The 13,024-nt window shown below is 37.1% G+C and overlaps 1 protein-coding gene across 2 annotated transcripts; it reads left to right on the top strand.

Moving 5' to 3' along the window:
• The first annotated feature begins 507 nt into the window (after positions 1-507).
• On the top strand, positions 508-11,986 carry LOC311263696 (uncharacterized protein). Of its 2 annotated transcripts, none has more exons than XM_084363964.1 (33): positions 508-890; positions 1,776-1,827; positions 1,920-1,937; positions 2,020-2,091; positions 2,729-2,821; positions 3,122-3,241; positions 3,414-3,482; positions 3,828-3,917; positions 4,010-4,072; positions 4,169-4,255; positions 4,327-4,398; positions 4,530-4,592; positions 4,847-4,939; positions 5,132-5,224; positions 5,356-5,445; positions 5,756-5,845; positions 6,055-6,144; positions 6,387-6,476; positions 6,552-6,641; positions 6,939-7,028; positions 7,604-7,696; positions 7,781-7,855; positions 8,262-8,330; positions 8,412-8,501; positions 8,592-8,684; positions 8,785-8,862; positions 9,083-9,175; positions 9,394-9,486; positions 9,597-9,677; positions 10,860-10,913; positions 11,008-11,133; positions 11,240-11,390; positions 11,466-11,986. In XM_084363964.1, the coding sequence occupies exons 1-33, from the start codon at positions 576-578 to the stop codon at positions 11,932-11,934; spliced, it is 3,405 nt and encodes a 1,134-aa protein (XP_084220090.1). In that variant the 5' UTR covers positions 508-575; the 3' UTR covers positions 11,935-11,986. The 2 variants fall into 2 exon arrangements, with proteins under 2 accessions (XP_084220090.1, XP_084220089.1); XM_084363963.1 differs by having other exon boundaries at positions 4,515-4,592.
• The last annotated feature ends 1,038 nt before the right edge of the window (positions 11,987-13,024 follow it).

Raw genomic sequence — 13,024 nt, 5'->3', positions numbered from 1 at the left:
GTGTCACCAACACAAGTAGAGAAAAATATGTAACTAGTACTCTATATTTGGAAGTGAATTATGCAATAAATAGAAAACATAAAAACCCGTTTATTAAAAGGAGATTTCAGCACACGCACATCCACACACCCACAGTCTTTTACTGAAAGTGCTCTGAAAGCTCTTTTGTAGATCCGAAGAATGTTCCCCTTGTTCGCAACTTATTTATTCCACTTCCATGTAATTTTGTGTAGGACGGCCTGGTGACAATGTTGAGAGGAAGGGCACCAGAATGATGAGAAGCACTACACTGTCTGCACAATGTGTCATTCTTGAATTATGTCCATTAGCTGCTTCTTAATCAAGTGAAGGCCTATTAGAGTTTAACCGTTTCCCAGCTGCTTGTTGTTGCGCAATGCGTCACGTGGTGCAAACAGACAGATTTTGACATGTTTATTCCTCTCCGGCAGCTCCCAGCGTAGTTTCCCTCTGACGTCTCATCTGTTGGCAGGTGTTCAGATATGTGCTGTATGTGCTTGTAAATTTCAGAGTCCGGATCAGTCCTTCAGTGGAGGAGGAGGAAACAGGGCACAGACATGAAGGAGAGGAGTGGAGTTTTCCTGGCGTGGAAGGTGCTGTTGGTGGGGATGTGTGCGCTGCTGCTCCTCAGCTCAGCAGGTTTGGTGTTCCTGCTGGTGCGACAGAGAGAGCTGACGGAGGAGCTGCACAGGTTGGATGCCCAGATGCAGGAGCTGTCACAGAGCTGCAGGCTGCAGGCGGGAATCATGGAGCCTGCAGAAGCTGGAGAGCTGAAGAAGCTCCACCGCAGCAGAAGAGACCAGGAGGAAGATCCATTACAGAGCCAAGAGGAGAAGGATATGATGATGATGATGACATACTCCATGGTTCCTGTAAGATGCTTCACAGCTTGAATATGGGCTCTTTTTAGGAAATTGTTGATATAAAGTATTTACTGTATTCTTCTTGTGTTAATATGAGCGAGAACAGGGGAGCAATCAACATCTCTTTGCAGTCAACTTCATAGAAACATTTCCTCTTGTTTCCCTTGTGGGATTAGAAGCATGTCTGTGTAATGCAAAGAATCCAAGAATCTGCTGCAGACATTAAGAAGAAGTCTGGTTTTCCTCTGAACTGTTGCTACATAAATAGTTTGAGCAGCGTGACTGTTCCCTGCTCTTCCTTCAGCAGTAATCACATCCTCTGGGAACTTTAGAGGGTGCTACTGTGTGTGTTGACAGCACATTTACCATTGTTCAACCCAAACTATCTGGAAATGTGAGGGGTCTACAGATCTTAAATCTCCTGAACGTGAATTTCTAGATGTAGTCTACATATGTTTACATTTGTATGTGTACAGAGAAGAAGAGCAACAGGCGTGTATTATGAGTTTTGGCGGGATGAGATCAAAAAGAGCTACTTGCCCGTCTAGAGGTCTGACTGTTCAAGAATATAGGTGGGAAAAAAAGTTACACAGTGCCCCTTTAAGAAAATCGATATGGGTGTTTTTGCAAATGAACCCTTCAAGTAGATTTTTGGCTTTTAGTGTCATGGGGCTAATGAGAATAATGCAAAACTAAAATGAAAGTAATCCTCTCTCTAATCTGAGAACTATAACACAGCTGCATTTGACCAGATGTCTCACGGGAGATGAAAAGTGTTTGTGTCCAAGTGATTTAAACACCAAACTGTAACTGTAGAAAGCTTCCAGATGTTGCAGGTGTAGTTACAATCAGCTGACCTCACCAACTCTTTCTGTCTGTTTTTCTTGATGTCAGGTCAAGGCTCTCATGGATCTGTGTAACAGCTCCAGAGGATTTTGTTTAACAGGTGCACTTCATATATATTTTTTTGTTTCTGGTGCTTCCTCTGTATTTGATTTGTGTAAAGTACTTACTTTTTTTTTTTTACTTTTCTCCCAGGCCCGGCTGGACCTCCAGGTAAAAACACTTTAATTAGCTGCATCAGTTACTTAGACTAAGCTGAATTTGTTACTGCAGTCACAGTTCTTTTGCCTGTTAGGATTGCCTGGCAGAGCTGGTTCACCAGGACCGCAGGGTGTGGCCGGGCCGCAGGGGAGACGAGGAAAAAGAGGTGAGTAATCGGTTAGAAATTGGTTGGAAAGCTATAAACCGCTCCCTGAATGAAGTGTGCACCAGATCAGCCACAGAAACAGAAGTTAGTCAAAAGATTCAAACAGTCTCCTCCTTTGTTCGGCCGCGGTTACATAACATGAGAATCCCACTCACTGTCTGCAAGAGACTTTGTTTGCTGGACTGGTCATACTGGAATCACACTGGTCTGTTGTTGAGCCATCGAGAAGCGCTGTGGACAAACGTTCACTCATCCACAGGGACATTTCAGTTACTCTTGAGGGCTTTACAGAGCTGCTCGGTTGTACTTAAAACTGATAAATTCAATTCAAACCTTTATTTAAGCCTAAAAAAAAAAATCATTGAGGCTTCCTTCAAATCCTTTGCAATGATGTCAAGATGCACAAAAATATGCAGCGTTAAAACATTTCAAAAGAGCGATGCTCAGTGAAAATAACTGCAAACTGAGTTGAAGAGTTTTGAGATCATCGTCTTGAATTGTCCAGGGTTAGTTTTATCTAACATCATCTGTTGACAGCTTCACAGCCCTACAATCAACACACGCTCATTCTGTTCTTAATTTGGATTTCCGTTTTCAACAGTGTTTTAAACTAATAATGACACCTGTTAATGACTAGGACCCCCTGGTGAAAGAGGAGATCCAGGACCTAAAGGAGACCCTGGGCCTCTTCAACTGAAAGGAGAAACCTACAATGACATTCTCATTGAGGGTAAGAGACGACGACACCCTTAAACCTGATATGATAATGTGATTAACAGAGAGGAAACTGCAGAGTGCATCCAGTATTTACTCAACATTACACCTGAGGAGCTTTGCACAAAATTTGACGAAAATCAAGATGGCCACTAAGATTTGTTTAAATCTAAAGTTTCCCTTAAAAGTTACAGTACAATATTGGAATAAAATATTTCAGAAATTAATGTTATTAACAGCTTTCATGTTTTTCCAATTGTTTATTATGTCACTTTTGCATGTCTGACTTGACGCTACTGTTTGTGTATATTTAAAGGTCCTCCTGGTCCAAGGGGTCCCCCAGGCCCACCTGGTCCACCCTGTCCTGCCTGGTACTGTAATAAAGTGAGAAACAAGACCACCAGAGAGCACATCTGTCAAACCAACATGTTGACGAGTGAGAACGCCTCCACAGAATCATCATCTAAAATCAATCAGCCTGATTTATGTTTTTAGGCTATTGGTGCAGTCAGTGTGGACTTTTCATATGCATTTGAGAATATTTTGTAATGACTAGTAGCTGAAGTTTTAAAGTTAAACCGATCTTTCATTTCTACTCTCGTGTTTAGATTCATCTCCTGTTCTGATCAACGAAACCGACACAGAAAACATCAGCAGCTCCACAATAAACAGAGATGGTAGGAGAAAATCCAGAATTTACAACAATTGTACGAGTTAATGATTTAGATTATCGGCTGTTTGTGACTTAGAGCTTCAAGTTCATCTTGAATGTTATATGATGATGAACAATCAGTGGTGGAATGTAAGTACATTTACTCAGAATTTACTATTTTATAGCTGTAGTTATTTTACAAGTTAGGATTTTGCCTGAACAAACAAGAGCTTATAAAATTTGATCAATACAAGTACAGCTGAAATAATTAGCCAATTATACATTAACTGGTAAATTAATTGGCCATCGTTAAATAATACACAATGTCCGTATCAACTCCTCTATGTGAAACTCACCTTTATGTCCACAGAATCAGCAACATCACATCCAGCCAATGATAGCAGAGATGGTTTGAATGTTACCGACTCTAAAAAACTTGGAGATACAAGTGTGAAATCTGGTAAGCTGCTGTTTTGTGTCAGAGGAAAATGATTGTCAGACCTGATTTTGATCATGTAAAAATGAAAAAAAAAAAAAATTTTCCAAAATCAGTATCGTCTCATCAAGACGAGCGCCAGGACAATGTGACTAACAACATGAGATGGACAAAAACTGGTGAGTAAACTTTGTGAATTTCGGCTTCAAATGAGAGCAGAACACCCGGATATCTTATATGAATTAATAACTTAATTATATGTTTTCTTTCCACAGAATCATCAACACACCCAGCTGATAATGGCAGCGATGTATTGAATGTTACTGACTCTAAAAAACTTCTACAGACAAGTGTGGAATCTGGTAAGCACCTGTCTTTAGTAATAGAAAGACGTCATTGTCAGACCTAATTTACCCTGGTACTTCTTTTCTAGAGTACAGCCACGACACCTTGAATGACACCAACACAGAGAACTTTACAGAGGCACCAATTAAATTATCACCAGGTATTAACTGCATTTTGAATTATAAGTAAAAGTCTCTTGTATCCAAATTAAACTTGCTGCCCTACAACACTAATATTATTTGTAAATCTTACATAATGTCTGCTTTTATTCCTCAGCCCAGAATCTTCCAGACCTGATTCAAAACAGCGACAACTTCAATGACAGGGAAAACTTAACCAATACCATGAAAAATGGTAAGCAACTGTCACATTGTATAAACTGTTTGGTGTCAGTATTGTCCCATTAACATGTCTGTTCAGTTATGTCAAGGCACACATATAAAATCTAGTTAGATTTTATTTAATAAGAAGACTTGACTGACCTCTTTACTTATTTTAATTTATTCCACAGGACAATCTTCACGTTAATATTAACGAGATTACCTGACCACATACCTGGTTTGATTTAAAATGTTGTGGTTATCCAAATTCTGTTTTATTTTCTACAGAGTTAGTGTCACCTCGTCCAGACGACACACTGATTGAAACCAGCAGAGAGAGGGTTACAGAGGCACCAGCTATTAACCAAGTATCATTTACAGGTAGTAGATCCCATTAATGATTCACCCATGAAAAGTGGTAAAGAAAAAATGTAATGTTGTATAAACTGTAACATACTCCAATTCACATGTTTATTTAAGTCAAGGTACAAATAAAAAGACGAGATAGCAACCATTTTGAGCATCATCATAATAAGAAAAACATATTAAACCCAATACTTTTTTATTTTCTAGAGTCAGTGTCATCTCATCAAGACGACAGCCACGACACCTTGGACAATACCAAACGAGAGAATCCTACAGAGGCACCAATTACATTTTTACCAGGTGGGAAAAAACATTTTTTGAATCGTATGTAAAACTAAGAATGACCGAAAATCATTTGTGAAATATTTACACAGATTTTATCCAAACTTATTCAATCTCATCTCTTATTAAGTCTCACCTTCATTCCACAGTGTCACCAACAACAGGTCCAGCTGATGAAGCCAGAGAGATTTTTATTGTGAGTGACTCAGAGAAACGTCAAAACACAGACAAGGAATCTGGTAAGCAACCGTTTCATTACCCTTTTATATACAATAGCCTCTTTTAATATTAGAAAGGAATGTTAAAAATTACCATTTTAACTCACAGGTCAGTATTAACTCCTGAAGTGAGACAATACACTAAAAACATACAAATGTATTTGAAGAATTGTGTTCACAAAGGGTAAGATTATTTAAGATAATTGTTTTTACATTGACTTTGACTTACATTGACTAGTCACCAGTAACTATAGCTCTTAAATAAATAAAGTAAAGTAAAGCATGTATTATGTATATTTTAGATATGTAAATCTTCCCTTTCTTTCCACAGTGTTACCAACAACACGTTCAGCTCATGAAGCCAGAGATGTTTTAACTGTGACTGACTCTGAGAAACTTCAAGACAGAGATGAAGTATCTGGTAAGCTACCATTTGAGTGACTAAAAGACTTTATTGACAGTCTTTTACTGATTTTATTGTTCTTTTATGCTTTTTGTCACTCGTAACATGAATTAAATGATTAACAGGTAGGTGGTAGCACATAAAGTGAGTAAATATCCTAAAAAAATTGGGTTATGACCTAAAAATTTGAATGAATTGTGTTTTTAATCTCCCCTTCCTCTCCACAGTGTTACCAACAACACATCCAGATGACGAAGCCAGGGAGGTTTTTATTGTGAGTGACAAAGAGAAACGTCAAAACACAGAAGACGACTCTGGTAAGCACCCAATGTTAAAATATGACTGTTTTAACTCATAAAGTGAGTTCACAGGTCAGTGTTAACTCCTGAAGTGAGATAATACCCTAAAAACATAGATAATGACATACAAATTAAATCAAAGAATTGTGTTTACAAATAGTACGATTATTTAATATAACTGTTTTTACATAACCTTTTAATTTGAAAAGTAAAAATAGACATTTCCCTTTCGAAAGTAAATCTCCTCTTTCTTTTCACAGTGTTACCAACAACACGTACAGCTCTTGAAGCCAGAGATGTTTTAACTGTGACTGACTCTGAGAAACTTCAAGACAGAGATGAAGTATCTGGTGAGTGACTGAAAGACTTTGTTGGCAGACTTTTATGTCTCTTTTAAATATAAATCTCCTCTTTCCCCTTTGCAGCCTTACCAACAGCACATACAGCTCATGAAGCCAGAGAAGTGTTTAATGTAACTGACTCTGGGAAACTTCTGGACACAGGCGAAGAATCTGGTAAGAAACCGTTTCAGTACTCTTTTTAATCCCATAGCTTCTCTTAATATCAGAAATAAATGTTAAAATATGACCGTTTCAAAGTAAAGATACTCCATTACAAGTAAAAGTCCTGCATTCACAATCAAAATGAAACCATGTGAGAAGTCAATAGGGGATACACTGTACATATGTTATATGTTTTTATATACTCTTCATTTAAAAAGTAACCAGTAACTGTAGCTTTCAAATAAATTAAATGGAGTAAAAAGTTACATATGCCCCTTTTAAATGTAGATCTCACCTTTCTTTCCACAGTGTTACCAACACCACATGCAGCTCATGAAGCACGAGAAGTGTTTAACGTGACTGACTCTGAGAAACTTCGAGACACAGATGAGGAATCTGGTAAGCAACTGTTTGAGTGGCTGAAAGACTTCACTGACATCAAGAATGCATAAACAAGAGGACAATGGACGAGGAAATTAAATCATGTTTATTCATACAGTATCACTTCAAGTTTGCAACTCTGAAATAATCAGTGGTGGAAGAAGTATTCAAATACAACCATATAAAAATACTCCATTACAAGTTTAAGTCCTGCACTCAATCATACTTAAGTTAAAGTACAGAAGTAGTATCAGCAAAATGCACTTGGAGTATCAAAAGTAAAAGTACTTGGTCTGCACTAACGTACTGTTGCATCACTGTGTACACAGCATTTTACTGTTGTATCTGCTCAAAGTAGAGCTAGTTTTAACTACTTTATATACTCTTTGATAGTTTGGTATTTTAGTCAGATGGTTCCCAACATACGGATCTGACCCCTCCAAGAGAAATCTGAGGAGTCGTGAGATGATTAATCGGACAAGGACGGAGAAAAAACTGTTCCAACTGTTCTCTAATCTTTGTTTTTGTGAAAAGTTTGAATAAGTTATTGAAATGAAGTCTCAAGAAGAAATGTATCCATAAATGTTTCCTAGAGTCGGCATCATTTCATAAAGACTTCAGCCACAACACCCTGAATGACTCTGGCACAGAGGTTGTAACAGACCAAACAAATACATCATTAACAGGTAGGAAATACAGTGTTTTAAAATATGAGTAAAGCGAGTGACCACAACTTTAAAGCGTTGTACGTAATGTTTCATTTCATTCAGGCCCACTCTCTGTAGGTCAAAACACTGATGCCTCCAATAACATTCGAACCATCGTTGATACACACGTGACAAGTGGTAAGAAACCCTGTTTCACTATTTGGATTTTGATTCAGTGGTTTTTATTCCTGCCTCAAAATCCAGTCATCACCCTCAATGTTTGTTTGAATATTTAGTTGATATGAATAGATGAATACATTGCTTGCTGTGGGTGTAACAGAATTCTGTGAACTTTATTTTTCAGAATTGCATTTATAATAATTTAGTTGTGATGATAAAGGCTTTGAGAGTCTTGACACTTTTGATTAAGATATCTTAAAAGTGAGACTACAATTACAGTTTGATATAGTTCAAGTGAGTATACAGTGTTTTATAGTGGTGGGCTATGTTATTATTTATTATATATTATATTTTTAGCCTCTTCATTTTCACACCAGAACAACAACAAGGAAAACGTGACTAGTAACTTTCTTTTCTTTTCTAGAGTCAGTATCATCTCATCAAGGCGACAGCCAGGACAATGTGACAGACAGCGTGAGATGGACAGAAACTGGTGAGTGAACTTTGATGAGAGCAGAACACACCAATATATTATATGAGTTAATTATTTTATCGATATGCTTTCTTTCTGCAGAATCAACAACATCACATCCAGCTGATGATGACAAAGGTGTTTTGAATTTTACTGACTCTGAGAAACTTCGACACACAAGTGTGGAATCTGGTAAGCAACTTGTTTTGGGTGGTAGGAAGACCCGATATTAATCATGTAAATAACTCGTTCGACCTGGTACTTTTTTCTTTTCTCCTCTAGAATCAGTATCAGTTCATCCAGACTTCAGCCACGACATGTTGAATGATACAAACAAAGAGAACTTTACAGAGGCACCAATTAAATTATTACCAGGTATTAACTGTATTTTGAATTATAAGTAAAACTCTCCTTGTACCCTAATTAAACTTGCTGCCCTACAACATCTTATACAATGTCTCGTTGCACTCTACAGCCCTCCTTTCTCCCGACCTGAGTCAAAGCAGCGACAACTTCAATGACAGGGAAAACTTTACTGTTATTTTGAAAAATGGTAAGGAACTGTCACATTGTATAAACTGTGTTTGTCGTCAGTTTTGACCAATTCACATGTCTGTTTAGTGAAGTTTAGTTAACAACCATTTTGGGTGGTCGGACCTCTTCACTGATGTTTCAGGACATTTATATACCATGTTGATATTAATGAGACTGCTTGACAACATACAGGGTTTAGTTTAAATTTTATGGTGATGGTTCTGTTTTATTTTCTACAGAGTTAGTATCACCTCGTCCAGACGACAGACATGACACACGGATTGAAACCGGCAGGGAGAGTGTTACAGAGGCACCAATTAACTTATTTACAGGTAGTAGATCCTAACAATGATACACCAATAAAAAGTGGTTAAAAAAACTATCATATTAACTGTATTTTGTTGAAATATTTAACAATTCAAATGTATGTTTATTTAAGTCAAAAGAAAATTGCAATCATTTTGAGCATCAGGGAGACTGTGAATACAATCCTGACTTTGACTATATGAAAAAGAAAACATGTTCATCCCAATACTTTTCGATTATCTAGAATCAGTATCATCTCATCAAGACGACCGCCACGACACCTTGAACAATCCCAAAAGAGAAAATGCTACAGAGGCACCAATTAAATTATTAACAGGTAGGAAACGCTCTGTTCTGAATTGTATGTAAAACTAGCATTGACCTAAAAACATTCACTTCACTTTTGTCTATATATATTCATCTAGATATATTTCCTTTATTTTACAGCCTCACTTTCTGTAGACCAGACTCAAAAGAAGGACACCTTCAATAACAGTGTGGACATTATGGATAAACCAATGAAAAGTGGTAAGAAACTGTCATGTGTACCATATTTGGTATAGGTTTTGGTATTTAATTTAGGTATATTAGACATGATATGTTGTCTTTTTTTAATGCACCTTTGTGCACATGCAAGCAAAGAGTTCTGCATTTTGCATGCATTAGTTTAGACAATTAAGTATTTTCCATTCTATTCTATTATTGTTTAGTATTACATTTTTTTATAAGATTAGTCTTTTCTCTCAGAGCCCATCCATCATTTTTGAAACTGTTTATTTATTTATTCATTCATTCATCAGTAAAAAAACTACAAGATGAAAACATGCTGTATATTAGCATGAATGCAAATTAACATCTGTTGTCCCATAAGCAGGTTACAAAAACTGTTACATTATAAAGAACAGTATACAAAACAAATATACAATACACAAGACAAAATACATTTTTCAACATGTCCAGTGATCTCAGTTCTGTGGCGTTGTCCCTAATGTAGGTCATTCCAATATTGACTTACCTTTACTGACTTACAGCATGTGGCGCCTCACAGCCCCCTCTAGTGGTCGCACCTGTGCGAATACCACTGTCAGCCCTCTGTTTAATGAATTAATTTATTATTTTATATTAATTAAAAAAACAAATACATCACCTTTGGCTACAAAAAGTATGGAAGCCCTAAAGGGCCATGCATTCATACATTTTATTTCCTCCGTTTTCCCGTGATAACGAGTTAATTTCATTTGTTTTCTCGAAATCTCGAGTTATTATCTCGAAATAACAACTGCCGTTTTCCCGAGATAACAGGATAATTTTCTCGAGATCTCGAGATAACAAAACTTTGTTTTCCCGAGATAACGATATAATTAATTCGAGATCTTGAGAAAACAAAACGATGTGTGTGTATATTAATTAACTAATTAATTAATTATCTCGTTATCTCGGGAAAACAGCAGTTGTTATTTCGAGATAATAACTCGAGATCTTGAGAAAACAAATGAAATTAACTCGTTATCACAGGAAAATGGAAGAAATAAAATGTATGAATGCATGGCCCTTTAGGGCTTCTATAAAAAAGAAACATCAACTTTATTTTTTTTATATTCTTTGTATCTTTATTATTTATTAATTATAAATGTTATTATTATTTCTTTATTTTTAATTCTGCATTTTCTATATATTTTTTTCTTTGTCTTCCTCTCCTTTTCTCTCGAGACTCTTCATATCCGATCAATGTGACAACAACCACTGAGAGACCGAAAAGAACTGGTTCGAACATTTTGTTAAATCTATCTATCTATCTATCTATCTATCTATCTGACAACTTATTCAAATACTAAACTACCTGTCTTCATTCATTTAGAGTGCACTATGAAAACTATTAAATGTTCAGAAAGAGCCATCAAAATGTCGAGCACTTATGGAGCCTGGATGTCTGATGCATCTCAGCAGGATGATGGTCGATACTGGGTGGCCGAACATTTTTCAGGTGATTTTTAAAGCAACCAGAAGTCTACCAGTTTGATTGATTGATACCATAAATCACAGAGGTTTGTAAGTTATTGTGGATTTAACACAGAAACCTTTTTCACCAGGTCGAGTTCTAGCAGAGCACAGGAACATTTCGACATTTCAGAATAAAAGCAACAGAGACATACACGTTTGGAGCTACTTCCAAGGCTGTGGACATGTCATTTACAAGAAGTCTTTGTTCTTTCAAAGTGCAGGAACAAACAGACTTGTAAAGTAAGTGTTTGACATACTTACATTTTTTATACAGAATTTTGTACTCTTCACTTACCCATGATCAATATTTTACAGATTTGACCTGAACACCAGAAGGACAAACACTCTGATCATGGCAAACAGCAGATACAAACACCTGGCTTATCTCTTCCACAACTCCAAGACGTACTTCAAGTTTGCTGTGGACGAAAATGGACTGTGGGTCATTTTTGCTGCAGATACAGAGGATCATACGATGGTTGCGAAGCTTAACCCAGACACATTCTCTGTGGAGTCAGTCATTAACACTCACTACCCTACAACTAAAGCGGGAAATGCTTTCATTGTATGCGGGATGCTGTATTTCACAGACGACAATGACAGAAGAGTTACATATGCCTTTGATTTAAAGGAAGAGAGTCCCAAGGATGCAAGTTTTGATTTCAGGCCAGGTAATGGGATCTTGGCTATGGTCTCATATTATCCTAACAAAAAGCTGTTGTATCTGTGGGACAACAGCAGTGTGAAAACATGCAAGGTTAAATTCAAACCGACCCCAAAATAACCACCAATCTTGTAAAATTAACAATAAAGTTTTTACTTTTTTTTTTTTTATCTCAGTTGGTTTACGTGAATTTCTTACCTCACTCTGACACAGGAGGAAGGTGCTGGTAGTGGTTTAATAGATCACACTGGATATGTTTGCAATAAAACATGGCATGATGAATGGTAATAGGAAATGTAGATGTTGTATCACAGAGAGAAATAGTTTTGTTATTCACAGAGCTGCAACAGTTTTTTTAGGTTTTGCCAAAATATAAATAAGAGCCTATTATTTTAGACTTATGTGACAAAAAGTTTCACACAAAATTGACCGATAGTTATAGTTCACATGGCTTTTTCATGTCCACGGTCAAACAAATATGTATACAGATAATTATTTTCCTGGGTGTGTTGTGTGATTATAGAGATACACTGATGGTACATGTTATCAGGAAACACATAGAAGGGGGAGGAAGAGCTTCAGCTGAAGGCAACACGTCATCATGGATGAATTTGTGCTGCCCTACATTTCGGGCACAGGGCAAACAGACAACATGCACCGGAAAAGCAGCAGTCTTCCTTATCAGGGAGCCACTGACTGTGGAAAAGTCAAGGCTGGATTATCAACTGGCAAAGCAGGCAACCGTGTTGGGGCCCCAGACTCCCAGTGGGCTTAAAAGCCCCATGATTCTCTGTCTGTTGATTATTTTTAGGTAATTTGTTTGATAATTTGAATAACAATATATGAACTCAAGAAGGTCTAACATTATTAGCTCATTCTGACAACCTGTCTTCATGGAAACTTGAGGTGCATAATATATAAGTGTACAGGCAGCGGGAGGTTGTGACAGTCAGTAGGAACCCGACAAACATATACACACTTCTGTGAGCTGTCTGAGTTTAAAAAAAATATTATTCCACCTATGGCTGATCTCAGCTTGAGGAGCACTGTATTGGAAAATTTGTGACCTTAAAATCATGAATCATGCAATAAATAATAAACAGTACATCCATGCTGAGAATTCAATAATCCTGCTTTTTGGGTTAGGGCAGTGTTACACATTTACGAGGATCACCCAAACGCAACACAGTTACACCATACCCCCTGTTAT

Source organism: Pagrus pagrus (genome assembly GCF_965226575.1).
Source record: "Pagrus pagrus genome assembly, chromosome: 10".
NCBI lineage: Eukaryota > Metazoa > Chordata > Actinopteri > Spariformes > Sparidae > Pagrus > Pagrus pagrus.
Note: the sequence above shows the minus strand (reverse complement) of the source record. Positions and strands in the feature narration are given on the sequence as shown.